Source organism: Coregonus clupeaformis, chromosome 18 (genome assembly GCF_020615455.1).
Source record: "Coregonus clupeaformis isolate EN_2021a chromosome 18, ASM2061545v1, whole genome shotgun sequence".
In the NCBI taxonomy this organism is placed as follows: domain Eukaryota; kingdom Metazoa; phylum Chordata; class Actinopteri; order Salmoniformes; family Salmonidae; genus Coregonus; species Coregonus clupeaformis.
The window spans coordinates 55,236,910-55,252,621 of record NC_059209.1 but is presented as its reverse complement, the minus strand read 5'-3'; the positions used below and the strand labels follow the sequence as shown (position 1 = coordinate 55,252,621).

The following is a 15,712-nucleotide window of genomic DNA, read 5'->3' as shown; positions in this document are numbered from 1 at the left end:
CAATCGGCCTGGAAGAGGACGTGTGTCTATATTGACCCCACGCACAGTGAGGAGGATGGTTCGAGTGGCCAAAAAATCTCCAAGGATCATTTGTCATAAGAAACTAGCTCCCTGGTATACAGAAAATACCCGAGCTTTGAAGCAAGCTTCCAGGAAATTGGAACGGAAATGGCGCCACACCAAACTGGAAGTCTTCCGACTAGCTTGGAAAGACAGTACCGTGCAGTACCGAAGAGCCCTCACTGCTGCTCGATCATCCTACTTTTCCAACTTAATCGAGGAAAATAAGAATAATCCAAAATTTCTTTTTGATACTGTTGCAAAGCTAACTAAAAAGCAGCATTCCCCAAGAGAGGATGGCTTTCACTTCAGCAGTAATAAATTCATGAACTTCTTTGAGGAAAAGATCATGACCATTAGAAAGCAAATTACGGACTCCTCTTTGAATCTGCGTATTCCTCCAGGGCTTAGCTGTCCTGGATCTGCACAGCTCTGCGAGGGCCTGGGATCGGGAGAGACACTTAAGTGTTTTAGTACTATATCTCTTGACACAATGATGAAAATAATCATGGCCTCTAAACCTTCAAGCTGCATACTGGATCATATTCCTACTAAACTGCTGAAGGAGCTGCTTCCTGTGCTTGGCCCTCCTATGTTGAACATAATAAACAGCTCTCTATCCACCGGATGTGTACCAAACTCACTAAAAGTGGCAGTGATAAAGCCTCTCTTGAAAAAGCCAAACCTTGACCCGGAAAATATAAAAAACTATCGGCCTATATCGAATCTTCCATTCCTCTCAAAAATTTTAGAAAAAGCTGTTGCGCAGCAACTCACTGCCTTTCTGAAGACAAACAATGTATACGAAATGCTTCAGTCTGGTTTTAGACCCCATCATAGCACTGAGACTGCACTTGTGAAGGTGGTAAATGACCTTTTAATGGCGTCAGACCGAGGCTCTGCATCTGTCCTCGTGCTACTAGACCTTAGTGCTGCCTTTGACACCATCGATCACCACATTCTTTTGGAGAGACTGGAAACCCAAATTGGTCTACACGGACAAGTTCTGGCCTGGTTTAGATCTTACCTGTCGGAAAGATATCAGTTTGTCTCTGTGAATGGTCTGTCCTCCGACAAATCAACTGTACATTTCGGTGTTCCTCAAGGTTCCGTTTTAGGACCACTATTGTTTTCACTATATATTTTACCTCTTGGGGATGTTATTCGAAAACATAATGTTAACTTTCACTGCTATGCGGATGACACACAGCTGTACATTTCAATGAAACATGGTGAAGCCCCAAAATTGCCCTCGCTAGAAGCCTGTGTTTCAGACATAAGGAAGTGGATGGCTGAAAACTTTTTACTTTTAAACTCGGACAAAACAGAGATGCTTGTTCTAGGTCCCAAGAAACAAAGAGATCTTCTGTTAAATCTGACAATTCATCTTGATGGTTGTAAAGTCGTCTCAAATAAAACTGTGAAGGACCTCGGCGTTACTCTTGACCCTGATCTCTCTTTTGCGAACATATCAAGACTGTTTCAAGGACAGCTTTTTTCCATCTACGTAACATTGCAAAAATCAGAAATTTTCTGTCCAAAAAATGATGCAGAAAAATTAATCCATGCATTTGTTACTTCTAGGTTAGACTACTGCAATGCTCTATTTTCCGCTACCCGGATAAAGCACTAAATAAACTTCAGTTAGTGCTAAATACGGCTGCTAGAATCCTGACTAGAACCAAGAAATTTGATCATATTACTCCAGTGCTAGCTTCCCTACACTGGCTTCCTGTTAAGGCAAGGGCTGATTTCAAGGTTTTACTGTTAACCTATAAAGCGTTACATGGGCTTGCTCCTACCTATCTTTCCGAGTTGGTCCTGCCGTACATACCAATACGTACGCTACGGTCACAAGACGCAGGCCTCCTAATTGTCCCTAGAATTTCTAAGCAAACAGCGGGAGGCAGGGCTTTCTCCTATAGATCTCCATTTTTATGGAACAGTCTGCCTACCCATGTGAGAGACGCAGACTCGGTCTCAACCTTTAAGTCTTTACTGAAGACTTATCTCTTCAGTAGGTCATATGATTGAGTGTAGTCTGGCCCAGGAGTGTGAAGGTGAACGGAAAGGCTCTGGAGCAACGAACAGCCCTTTGCTGTCTCTGCCAGGCCGGTTCCCCTCTCCACTGGGATTCTCTGCCTCTAACCCTGTTGCAGGGGCTGAGTCACTGGCTTGCTGGTGCTCTTTCATGCCGTCCCTGGGAGGGGTGCGTCACTTGAGTGGGTTGAGTTACTGACGTGATCTTCCTGTCTGGGTTGGCGCCCCCCCTTGGTTTGTGCTGTGGTGGAGACCTCTGTGGGCTATACTCGGCCTTGTCTCAGGATTGTAAGTTGGTGGTTGAGGATATCCTCTAGTGGTGCGGGGGCTGTGCTTTGGCAGAGTGGGTGGGGTTATATCCTTCCTGTTTGGCCCTGTCCGGGGTTTCTTCGGATGGGGCCACAGTGTCTCCGGACCGCTCCTGTCTCAGCCTCCAGTATTTATGCTGCAGTAGTTTATGTGTCGGGGGGCTGGGGTTAGTTGGTTATACCTGGAGTACTTCTCCTGTCTTATCCAGTGTCCTGTGTGAATTTAAGTATGCTCTCTCTAATTCTCTCGTTCTCTCTTTCTCTCTGAGAACCTGAGCCCTAGGACCATACGTCAGGACTACCGGGCATGATGACACCTTGCTGTCCCCAGTCCGCCTGGCCTTGCTGCTATTCCAGTTTCAACTGTTCTGCCTGCGGTTACGAAACCCCTACCTGTCCCAGACCTGCTGTTTTCAACTCTTAATGATCGGCTATGAAAAGCCAACTGAGAGACCTGAGCCCTAGGACCATACGTCGGGACTACCGGCCGTGGTGACTCCTTGCTGTCCCCAGTCCGCCTGGCCTTGCTGCTATTCCAGTTTCAACTGTTCTGCCTGCGGTTATGGAACCCCTACCTGTCCCAGACCTGCTGTTTTCAACTCTTAATGATCGGCTATGAAAAGCCAACTGAGATTTATTCCTGATTATTATTTGACCATGCTTGTCACTTATGAACATTTTTGAACATCTTGGCATGGTTCTGTTATAATCTTCACCCGGCACAGCCAGAAGAGGACTGGCCACCCCTCATAGCCTGGTTCCTCTCTAGGTTTCTTCCTAGGTTTTCGCCTTTCTAGGGAGTTTTTCCTAGCCACCGTGCTTCTACACCTGCATTACTAGCTGTTTGGGGTTTTAGGCTGGGTTTCTGTACAGCACTTCGAGATATTAGCTGATGTAAGAAGGGCTATATAAAATAAAATTGATTGATTGATAGTTGGGTCTTGGGGTCAGAAAGTCTCCAAAACGACGATCAGATGCCACCTACACAACCACAAGTTGTTTGGGAGGGTTGCCATAAAAAAGCCTTTGCTGTCATCGTGGTTGGATCTTCCAGCAGGACAATGATCCAAAGCACACCTCAAAATCAAGACATAAATGGTTCACTGACCACAGAATCAAGGTTTTGCCATGGTCATCCCAGTCCCCTGACCTAAACCCCATAGAAAACCTGTGGGATGAGCTGAAAAGGAGAGTCCACAAGCGTGGATCTGGAGAGATTCTGTATGGAGGAATGGTCTCAGATCCCTTGTCATGTGTTCTCCAACCTCATTACGCATTATAGGAGAAGACTCAGAGCTGTTATCTTGGCAAAGGGAGGTTGCACAAAGTATTTAGTGAAGGGGTGCCAATAATTGTGGCACACATATATTTGAGAAAAATATTTGTTTTATGATAATAATCTATTTGATCTTTCAATTATATTACTTAAATTAAAGGTTAGATTTTTGTGAATATTTTGAATGAAAGACCAAGAGGATAAACAATAAATACATTTTTTTCACAGCCCGTTTTGCTCATATTTACCAGGGGTGCCAATATTAGTGGAGGGCACTGTATGCTACTCCATTTGTTTGGAAGTGATGTGTGAAGCGTTATCTTATGGGTTTGGTGATTGTTCTGTGGGATGTAGAATGTGATGTGAAGCTCCTGGGCCTGTGGCTGTCGAAGCTCCTCCACTGAGCTGCTGCTGTGAGCAGGAGTGGGAGAGAAGCCCATGCTTAATAAACAGTGACACTCTTCTTTTCTTCTGTCGCTCATTCTCCTGCCTCTCCATCTCAAAGGCAGCCAAATATAGAGAAGGGTGCTTAAAGAGGCAGCCATGTGCACACACACTCAGAATCACACTCTATTTATAGGTTTGTCTTATTCCAGAGTATACTCATGGTCCACACGGTATGGTTCTATGTTTTTTCACTCTGTGATTGAAAGTAGTTCTCAGAATAGATGCTAATTATGTGTGTGATTATGTAATGTAAGGAGTATGCCTTCAAATCTAAAGCATCGCAGATTGAGCTGCTGTGGAGTTTTGTGTTGGGCTTGGTCTGATTACAGAGTTTTAGATTATGAATTTTGAACATGGGCATGAAAGGGCTCATTTAGTTATTTTGAATTCTTTGACTTGTGTTTCACTTGATTAGTTTAATTACCTTAATTGTTTGATTAGAAGATAATATTTAATTATGATTATGAATAGCACTAAAAGCAGCTTTTGTATAGGGTTTCTTAACCATGTTTCCTATACAAGCTAAACATGTTACTAGAAGAATACATTTAGGAAAAGGAATGTTATAGTCCATTTATGTAATGTTGTTACGACATTAAACATCAATTCAATGGTGCTAATAATTTCCCATTTGATAACTGTAAAAGGCGGTGTGGTATAACAGAATGACATGAAAAGGTAAGTGCCAGAGATAAAAGGGTTGAGTCAGCCCCACAGCTTTCAGGAGAGGTTGTGTATATAAAGTGTTTACTGCAATTTGTCTCTCTCCCACGCTTTTCATTCTCCTGCAGATTAGTGGCTACATCCCTCAGCTCTCTAGATAAGACCTGCTAAAGACACCAAATACAGACAGCATTGAGAAACACAAGACACATGTCACAGGTACTATTATGTTTGATATACTCTGTGTGTGTCTATTTTTTAAATATTTTTCCTTTATTTAACTAGGCAAGTCAGTTAAGAACAAATTCTTATTTACAATGACGGCCTACACCGGCCAAACCCAGACGACACTGGGCCATTTGTGCGCCGCCCTATGGGACTCCCAATCACGGCCGGTTGTGATACAGCCTGGAATCGAACCAGGGGGTCTGTAGTGACGCCTCAAGCACTGAGATGCAGTGCCTTAGACCACTGCGCCACTCAGGAGTGTGTGTCTATGCTTATTTGTTCATGTCCTATGACTGACTGATGATTCTCTGCTCTGAGACTGTGCTGTTGTTATGTGGTGTACTGTACTCTGTGTTGTCACTCCACATTGATGTGGTTCCCTGTGTTGCCACCATGTGCTGTGACTCTATACCATAACCCTTTTTTGTGTGTTATGTTGTGATTGTGTTAGTGGTAGCTCTCCAGGATGTACTGTGATTGTGTATCTGCACCCGTGACATTCAGTGCTCCTCAGGGGCTCTAATGGCTTCTTTAATTGCATCCGTCACCCCACTGGCTCATCTCTTAAACCACACATACATACTGAGATGTGTAGCTTGGCTTAGGAGGGACAGAAATAACTTCCTATAGCTTAAAGGAAAACCACCCACAAAACTGTTTTGATATTTGTTTCATTAGTCCATTGTTGATATAGTCCCAAAATGTTTTGCATGTCAGCAATCAAGATTTCAAGATATATAATGTTCAAAATACAGAAATACAGCCGGTGTGATGAATTTTGCATCATATGATGCTGTATTTTGAAAGTTATATATCTTGAAAACTTGATTGCAGTTTTTCCTTTAAGCTTTTACCTCACCATTTCTTCATAGTGGGCTGGGTTCAAAGGAGATTTGGCAATGGTCATTTATTTTTACATAATGGACTTAAATGTTATGTTGTCTTTCATGTGTTTTCCTGTGAAGCACTGCTGCAATGATTCATCTATGTTTTCACCACTCGCACTACAAAGTCTTCTTCAACCCCAATAGCTGTGATCAAGGAAATGCTTAGCACAATCAACTTCAATCCATTGGTTCATTATAAATGGCCATGTTTACTGTAAGAAACAGCTGAATTTTTTTTTAACGGTAATATAAGGTTTTGGTCACCTGCAAGAGTTCAGTTGACATTGGGAAGATGAACTAATGCTGAAATGGACAAATAAAGCTGTCATGATAACATCCTCCATGTTGCTGTATTCAGATGGAACAGGAGATCTCTCTAGTCCAGAGTAAGATGTCTGATCTGGAGTCAGTGCTGCAGCAGAAGGATGTGGAGCTGAAAGCCTCAGAGACACAGAGGACCATCCTGGAGCAAGACCTGGCTACCTACATCACAGAGTGCACCGTGAGTGGCCCATGATCCTGACTCTGTGTGTGTGTGTGATTCCGTAAAGCAGATAGGGGTGGGTGCTCTTGTGTACTACATGCAGTGTTGCCAAGGGGCTTTATATACAGTTGAAGTCGGAAGTTTACATACACCTTAGCCAAATACATTTAAACTCAGTTTTTCACAATTCCTGACATTTAATCCTAGTAAATAGTCCCTGTTTTAGGTCAGTTAGGATCACCACTTTATTTTAAGAATGTAAAATGTCAGAATAATAGTAGAGAGAATGATTTATTTAAGCTTTTATTTCTTTCATCACATTCCCAGTGGGTCAGAAGTTTACATACACTCAATTAGTATTTGGTAGCATTGCCTTTAAATTATTTAACTTGGGTTAAAACATTTCGGGTAGCCTTCCACAAGCTTCCCACAATAAGTTGGGTGAATTATGGCCCATTCCTCCTGACAGATCCGGTGTAACTGAGTCAGGTTTGTAGACCTCCTTGCTCGCACACGCTTTTTCAGTTCTGCCCACAATTTTCTATAGGATTGAGGTCAGGGCTTTGTGATGGCCACTCCAATACCTTGACTTTGTTGTCCTTAAGCCATTTTGCCACAACTTTGGAAGTATGCTTGGGGTCATTGTCCATTTGGAAGACCCATTTGCGACCAAGCTTTAACTTCCTGACTGATGTCTTGAAATGGTGCTTCAATATATCCACATAATTTTCCTTCCTCATGATGCTATCTATTTTGTGAAGTGCACTAATCCCTCCTGCAGCAAAGCACCCACACAGCATGATGCTGCCACCCCCGTGCTTCACGGTTGGGATGGTGTTCTTCGGCTTGCCCTTTTTCCTCCAAACATAACGATGGTCATTATGGCCAAACAGTTCTATTTTTGTTTCATCAGACCAGAGGACATTTCTCCAAAAAGTACGATCTTTGTCCCCATGTGCAGTTGCAAACCGTAGTCTGGCTTTTTTATAGCAGTTTTGGAGCAGTGGCTTCTTCCTTGCTGAGCGGCCTTTCAGGTTATGTCGATATAGGACTCGTTTTACTGTGGATATAGATACTTTTGTACCTGTTTCCTCCAGCATCTTCACAAGGTCCTTTGCTTTTGTTCTGGGATTGATTTGCACTTTGCGCACCAAAGTACGTTCATCTCCAGGAGACAGAACGCGTCTCCTTCCTGAGCGGTATGACAGCTGCGTGGTCCCATGGTGTTTATACTTGCTTGTTTGTACAGATGAACGTGGTACCTTCAGGTGTTTGGAAATTGCTCCCAAGGATGAACCAGACTTGTGGAGGTCTACAATTTTTTTTGGTATTTGCTGATTTCTTTTGATTTTCCCATGATGTCAAGCAAAGAGGCACTGAGTTTGAAGGTAGGCCTTGAAATACATCCACAGGTACACCTCCAATTGACTCAAATGATGTCAATTAGCCTATCAGAAGCTTCTAAAGCCATGACATCATTTTCTGGAATGTTCCAAGCTGTTTAAAGGCACAGTCAACTTAGTGTATGTAAACTTCTGACCCACTGGAATTTTGATACAGTGAATTATAAGTGAAATAATCTGTCTGTAAACAATTGTTGGAAAAATCATGCACAAAGTAGATGTCCTAACCGACTTGCCAAAACTATAGTTTGTTAAAAATAAATTTGTGGAGTGGTTGAAAAACGAGTTTTAATGACTCCAACCTAAGTGTATGTAAACTTCCGACTTCAACTGTATGTGTGTGTTTCAGAGTCTGAAGCTCAGTCTGGAGCAGGCACGTATGGAGGTTTCCCAGGAAGACGACAAGGCTCTGCAGCTCCTCCATGGCATCCGGGAGCAGAGCAACAAGCTGCAGGAGATCAAAGAACAGGTAGAGGAGAGCGCCTTCTGTGGGGCAACAGAGGCCTGGTAGGGGTTGTGGGTTGTGGAGGGAGTAACACAAAGTTGCCCCTAAACGCTGTTTAACTGTAATGTTCAGGGTTAAGATTTGGGGAGGGTAAGCTGATCCTAACTCAGTGCCTACGGGCAACTTCTACCCAGAGTGCTGTGGAGGGATGTACTGTAAAGGGTTGACCTTGCCCATCCCTATGGTGTGTGAGTCGTGTGGGGTGTGAGGAGAGTGCTACCCCTGTCAACGCCGTGTTAATTACAGAGGAGGAGGGTGTTGAGGCTTCTCCACTGCTCCCTGTTTAGGTGGAGTCAGTAGACTATTAAACACCCTTGGTCTGGATTCCTGACTACATGGAACCATATTCATGTCAATGAGTGTTATTACTGTGGTTTCATTGCCTTTATCGAATAAGGGTGATTAGAGTTAGGCAGCAAATGAGAAAAAGCCTTGAGTGCCACATAATAATAGTCTGATAGCAATAGATGTTATAGTAGCGGTAGCCTTCTGTGAGGGTCAACATTGAGAATTTACTAGGTGTTAGCAGTATGCTGTCCAACAGTGGGCGTGAACTCAAATGCACTCTGTCATGCACTCAGGACTTATCCTGCCCATGAAGAAAGTCTCAGTGGACATCTCTCTAGTAGTGGCATGCCTTTGCATAGCTCAGCGCCCCAGTACTTCAAGGTGTCTCCTGTGTGTTCATCACTCACTACTCTCAGGGGTGATGTAGTGTCTCCTGAGTCTCTGCTGATTGAGGAGTGTAGAGGAAGGACAGATTCACGTTCAGCCCACCATTATCCAAATAGTGTGTGTGTGTGTCTCTGTGTGTGTGTGGGTGTGTGTTTGGGTGTGTGAGTGTGTGTGTTTGTGTGTGTGTGTGCGCGCAATGCGCATACAACAATGATCTGATTTGGTGAAGGGTTGCCAAGTTTGAGAATTAAGATATTGAAGGGTTGACAGCAGAGGACAGTGAGATGAAAAATCCGCCCCCCTCTCCTCCACCGCACAGAGCAGAATCCCTGGCATTGGTTACCAGGCACAGGCTCTATAGTGCAATGGTTGCCATGGCAATGTGAACCATCCATACCTAGAAGTGGAGAGTATGCAGTGCCGCTGATGCAGTAGGCAGGCTGTCGTGATGAGGCGATGGGGTTTTCGATCTTACATTATGGGAACCAGAGTGTTGGTATTAACCCTGTCACTACCATTTACACTGCACTGTAGCCTTCACACCAATCCATGGTCATCCATGGTTGGTAAAGTTACCGCTTACTGATACAGCGCATCGGTCTGCTAATGCAAACCTGGAAATTAGCAATGGAAATTATTGACCCACTTATAGTTAAAGTTCATAAAGTGGTTTGTAATTGTCATACATGAGAATGAGTTATGCTATTTGATATTTTCAGAAGTACTTTCCTGCTTGATTCTGACCCAACTGAATGCTGCATAAGGTCTTGAACAGTGTCTCTCTCCCAGCGCTGTTTTAAGAGTCTGGAAGTCATATTCATATTCATGCAGAATGTATTCAGTGTTGGCACAACAAACATGGAAGATTGGGGATATGAGAGATAAAAGCTTTTCAGTGAGAGAAAGAGAAATCCATTGCAAGAAAATCAGTACATGCAAATTCTGTAATTTTGTGAAGCAGTGAGAACAAAACACTAGGCTAATTGGAAGAGATCCCTAGCACGCAGGCTGACAGACTATAACTGGGATAAGACAAGTTTTCTACCTCTTAGTATTGTATTTGTGGATAGGTAGGTTTAATCCAGTTCTAATGCCTACCTAAAGTAAGCTTCATTTGACCACTTTGTCAGCAAACTTATCTTTGGCACATACAAACATGTCTAAAGTTGATTAAAAGGAAGGATTATTCTGTTTTGTAAGGCAGAGTGACAAGGTAGAGGCAAAGCAGTGTTTTTTCCCAGGACCAAGGACCATTAGTCTCCCCCATCCTGAGAGGCTGCAGTGCAACTGTCACTCTCCCTGTCAGGGCTACACTTGCTGCATTTGAAGCTCCCATGTCAGGACGATAGGGAGACACTTTCTGTGTGAGTGTGATTGTGTGTGTGTGCGTGCGTGTGTGTGTGTGTGTGTGTGTGTGTGTGTGTGTGTGTGTGTGTTTGTGAGTTAAGTATATGCATACTCTTAATCAGCTCTTCTGGTGTGCACTGTTCCATTCTATTCACCCTGTATTCCCCCTTTCTCTCTCTCTGTCTCTCTCTCTTTAATCTCATCCCTTCCTTCCTCCCTCCTCCTCCATGGGTATCACTCAGCTTTGTGCTTAAGCCCAGGCCTAGTTCAGTTCTCCTGCTAACTGATGTTTAGGGCTGCCAGAGATTTGCTGTGATCCAGTCAGGGACCTAGGGGACTAGGGACACTGAGGAACTGATATGCTGAGTCGGCCCGCTGGCGAAACACACTGTAATTTTGTGTGAAGATCTTTTCCCACTTGAAATGGATTTGAATTTGACTCTACGAAGAGATTAAATGAAAGGTCCCTGTGGTTTTAGGTTTATTCAGTTGATGCAAATATAGCTCAAGTGAAAACCTTTAATTATCATTCCAATGATCAATTTAATTTACTGTTTGCTTTTTTCTTCCTCAATTCATAGAATCATGTCATTAATCCTATTTGACAATGCCAATCATCATTTACTCAAATAGCAAATGCTTTTTGTATCTTAATTAACGTTATATAGGAGATCCAAACATAATTTGGGAGGAAATTATGCTGATTATGAAATTCCGTTGTCTTTCATTTTAATTGTAAAACATGTCATGAGTCACTTATTACACATTAAATTAGAGGATGCAAAATACATTTTATTTTGTTTCTATAATAGTTAATGACTCATAAAGTGTATTCCTGTCACTTACTGTAGACGACAGGCGGACGTCCTCGGAGACACGCTTTAGGGGTTGATGGAGGAACACTTAGCAAGGTTTGAAACTTAATGGAAACAGGAGGATAACTTTTAATTGAAAAGGGACTGACGAGGCACTGGCTGGTGCTGCTGATGCTATCTGCTGCGCCTGTCGGGTTCCATTGTCAGGGTGTCCTCACCCTCCCCAGGCACAGAGGCCATGCTACTTTTCATTAACCTTTGTTAGTCCTAACCAGCCTGATAGACAGGACTGCTGCATGCCCCGTGACCAGACCATGAGATGGAAATGAAGGCTGTTAGCCATAGCTAATCATTCACTAGAAGACAAGGACACTAATTGATTTTAGCTGATGCACTTTTTCTCTGCCCCACCTTTTCTTGTTCCATAACGCTTTGTTCAATAGATTCCATTATACAGTATGTCATTTTCTGTCTATTCGTTGTACCTCTCCGCCCCATCCCTCCCTCTCTCATGTCTGCCAATCTAATCTCTTTCTGTGATGCTTTCCGTCCTTTCTATTCACTTGTTCCTTTTTGGCACTTATCCTTCCCCTCATGTCTTTCACCTCTGCACTCCTCCGCTATCTCTCTCTCTCATCCCTCGTTCCTCTCGCATCCCTCTGCAGGAGTACCATGCCCAGCTGGAGGAGATGCGCGTGGCCATCAGGCAGTTGGAGGAGGACCTGTCTGCAGCCCGTCGTCGTAGTGACCTGTACGAGTCAGAGCTGAAGGAGTCCCGTCAGACCAGCGAAGAGCTGAAGAGGAAGGCAGCAGACTATCAACAGAGGATGCAGAAGGTTCTGGAGCTATTCACTCTGATATTGATCTCTTGACTCAGACCCACATTCTGAGAAGTTGAAAGGCATGTGTTGGTTTAACTGATTTTCTGCTTTTTTTCTTACAGGCCAAGGAGCAAGGCAAAACTGACACGGAGGAGCTTCTGTCAAAGCTGGAGAAGGTACAGCTTCAGTTCCATTGGCTCACTTGTTGACCTATATGATTCCATATGATCCTTCAAGGAATGCTGTTCAGTCAGTGGTTAGGAGACAAATGCCAAATTATAAAACAAAAGTTATGTTATCATGACATGAATGAAACAATGAAGATGGTTTGGGACTAAAACTCATAGGGACCAAGGAATGTGCAGCTTAAAAGGTTGATTTTCTCTATCTTTCTCTTTCTGTTTCAGACCAATACTGAACAGCAAGTGAAAATTCAGGATCTCCAAGATAAGCTTACCAAGGTAGAATATTTTGTTTGAAAACTTCATGGATAATTAATTAATATTCAGCATGTGCCGTGAGGGGAGAGGGGATGCTCACCACACACAGACGTGAAAAGTCATTTTTCTCTCCTGCTAATGATGCGTGTCAACTCCCCATTGTCCTGTGAAGCAAATGTTGAGTTGTGGCCTGAGAGTAATTCAACTGTCTCCGCTAAAACCATAATTAGTCAGTTTCAGTTTAATTGCCAGCTATCCAACTATTCTGCCCCTGTCATACAATGGCTGGTTTCTCCATTTACTATGTTTTATATAGATTAATATTCATGTAATACCCTTTTCGAAAAAGTTCTACTTTTTTTATCCAAATGGAATTCTCTAAGCTGTATGGTCCCACATTTTAGAGGCACAATCAATCACATTTTCACCCAGTTAATGGCTTAAATTATCAATCAACTCTTTAGAGCGTTAACTACAACAGTTTAAAGTTATTTAAATGTAAGATAGATGACAGACAGTGTTTGTTGTACCCCGGCCCATAACACAGGCAGTGAAGGCAAGTAGTGAGACCACAGATCTCCTCCATAGTATTCGGGTGGCTAAGGAGCGCATGGAGCGTGAGCTGGAGAGGCTGCAGACCAAGGAGGACTCCAGTGACAGCCTCCGCAGACGCCTGAGGGAGACAGAGGTATACAGTACTGACACACATTAGACAATAACTGCAAAGAAAGGACTAATTGAAAGAGACCTGGATAAACTCACTGTTACTGCTGGTAGCAGATGTTCTCTAGCCTGAGCGGTGTGTGTATGTGTGTGTGTCTGTCTGTGTGTGTGTGTGTGTGTGTAGGATGGCAGGAAGACCCTGGAGAACCAGGTGAAGAGGCTGGAGATAGTGGAGCGCAGGGAGAGTAAGCTGAAGGAGGACATGCAGAGCAAGGCCCAGCAGATCCAGCAGATGGCTGATAAAATCATGGTAAGGGGAGGGGAAAGAGGGCCCCTCAGTCCCCTTCCGGCCCTCACAACTTTGCCCCTTCGTTGGAGGATTGCTCTCCATCCGAGTGAGCATCACACAAGCCCTCCAGGAGTATGTGTGCTCACTGCTCATACACACACACACACATTCTCTCTATTAGTTATGCACACATACTCACACACGTATTATTCAGTCTGTGCCAAATCCTAACTTGAGATCTGCAAGCGTATGTGTAGTTTTTGCACATCTCCACGTTATGAGCGTGAATCTCACATTAGGATTCGGCCTTCACGCTCTGGAGATTATTTATATCGTGCTATCTCTCTGTCTCAGACCCGAAAGTGACAGATTGTGAACACAGATCATTTTTATTTTGTCTGAGAAAAATTATTTGTAGCATTTTATCCTTGCTGTACTGAATAATATCATGATGTTGGGTCCTGAATTGAAAAGGGTGAATTAACAATGTACTGTCACATGTTTGTGTGTTTGTTTGCATAGGACCTGGAGGAGAGACTTCGTGAGAGCCAGTCCACAGCCCAACGCGTGGAGACACACCTGGAGCAGAAGGAGAAGCTCTATGATGAGAAGATCAAGGTAGAGCTTCAGAGCCTCAAGGGACCTTTACTATTCATCACAAACATTCAGTACAGTATAATGTTATGGGCTACTGGTGTATTAACTTTGTTATGGGAGGTTGTCGGCTATAACAAGAGCACAGATTTCCTGGGCAGGTCCCTTGGATCCCAGTTCTGGGCCTTGATCCTGAGCTCTAGCATGGTTGATATTGTGTTTTATCTCTCTTATATTGACCAGGTTCTGGAGAACCAGATGAAGGCAGACATGGCAGATAAGGAGATGCTGGAATCCAGTCAGAGCAAGTATGAGGAGGAGGTCCAGGAGAAGTGCTGCATCATCAGTGAGCAGAAGGCGGTAAGAGCTGGCCAGCCTAGTAAGGATGTGGCCAGGACAATTTTTACAATAATCACATGGACTTGGTTTATTTTTCACATTAATCACACTGACTTGGTTTATTATAAACTTGCAATAACCTTTTGCTAGGCAACTGTGATATATTGTACATGTGATGTATTGTTTTGACAATAGTTGTGCAAATTGTCAGACATGTTGAGGCTGCATGTAAATGTGTGTTGAAACCTGTCTCTTCTGTCCATCCTAGACCATCAATGCCATGGACTCTAAGATGGCCAGCCTGGAGCAGAGGATTGCCGAGCTGTCTGAGGCCAACAAACTGGCAGCCAACAGCAGTATCTACACCCAGAAGAACATGTGAGTGTTGTGGACTATCTCAGGTAGTTACATAGTTAGTTAGTTAGTTAGTTAGGAAGATTGTCTACTGTGCTGCGTGTCTATTTATCTGTCTGGGCCTGACAGGAAAGCCCAGGAGGAGATGATCTCGGAGCTGAGGCAGCAGAAGTTCTACCTGGAGTCCCAGGCTGGGAAGCTGGAGGCCCAGAATGCCAAGCTGGAGGAGCACCTGGAGAAGATGAGCCAGCAGGAGCAGAGCAACAAGAGCCGAGTGCTGGAGCTGGAGACCAGGCTGAGAGAGGTGAGGAGAGAGCAAAGAGGAGAGGGGGAGAGGACGAGGGCAGACAGGGGAGGAGAGGGCAGAAAGGTTGGGGTCACAGGAAGGCGGAGAGTGAAGGTGAGAAGAGGAGGAGGAAAAGAGGGCAAGGAGCCAGGAGAGCAAAGAGGGATGCCAGATAGAGGGGTCATGTAAGGTGAAATGTCACGCTCCACTGTGGGTTGTTGATTTGCCAGATCAGCATCTCTCTGACTCACTGATCCAATGGACTCTCTCCTTCCTCTTCCTGACTCCTTTCTGTCGCTCCCTTCCCTCGGTGTGTCCCTCATGTCGTTAGATGGGCCTGGAGCACGAGGAGCAGAAGCTGGAGATCAAACGTCAGGTGACAGAGCTGACACTGTCGCTGCAGGAGAGGGTGTCTCAGATCAGCGGGCTGCAGGCGGCACGCCACTCCCTGGAGAGCCAGCTGCAGCAGGCCAAGTCAGAGCTGGAGGACACCACCGCTGAGGCTGAGGAGGAGATCTGTGTTCTCAGAGTGAGTGCAGGAGGGCCATACATACCAGTCTACTGTTATTACTCCTGTTATTACTATGCTATTATGAAGTACAGCAGTACTGACACCAAACCTGTCTCTCTATCTGTCTGGTAGGCCCACCGAGATGAGATCCAGCGCAAGTATGATGCCCTCAGAGACAGCTGTGCGGTATGCCATCCCTTTGTATCCCTTGTTTTCTCTCTCTCTCTCTAGTGCTGTCTTTATCTTTCTCTCTGCTACCTCTCTTTACCCTGTCTCT

General features: G+C 44.2%; 1 protein-coding gene across 4 annotated transcripts in view; it reads left to right on the top strand.

Annotated features, from left to right (window-relative positions):
- The window catches only part of LOC121550488 (citron rho-interacting kinase), a 76,181-nt gene that overhangs the window by 27,154 nt on the left and 33,315 nt on the right, over window positions 1-15,712 (top strand). For all 4 annotated transcript variants that reach the window (XM_041862759.2, XM_041862756.2, XM_041862758.2 and 1 more), the window contains exons 2-15: window positions 4,923-5,013; window positions 6,268-6,411; window positions 8,146-8,265; window positions 11,804-11,974; window positions 12,082-12,135; window positions 12,367-12,420; window positions 12,947-13,087; window positions 13,247-13,372; window positions 13,874-13,969; window positions 14,189-14,305; window positions 14,553-14,662; window positions 14,768-14,942; window positions 15,256-15,453; window positions 15,568-15,621. In XM_041862759.2, coding sequence (XP_041718693.1) covers window positions 5,005-5,013; window positions 6,268-6,411; window positions 8,146-8,265; window positions 11,804-11,974; window positions 12,082-12,135; window positions 12,367-12,420; window positions 12,947-13,087; window positions 13,247-13,372; window positions 13,874-13,969; window positions 14,189-14,305; window positions 14,553-14,662; window positions 14,768-14,942; window positions 15,256-15,453; window positions 15,568-15,621 — 1,569 coding nt within the window. In that variant the 5' untranslated portion in view covers window positions 4,923-5,004. The remainder of the gene's footprint in view (window positions 1-4,922; window positions 5,014-6,267; window positions 6,412-8,145; window positions 8,266-11,803; window positions 11,975-12,081; window positions 12,136-12,366; window positions 12,421-12,946; window positions 13,088-13,246; window positions 13,373-13,873; window positions 13,970-14,188; window positions 14,306-14,552; window positions 14,663-14,767; window positions 14,943-15,255; window positions 15,454-15,567; window positions 15,622-15,712) is intronic.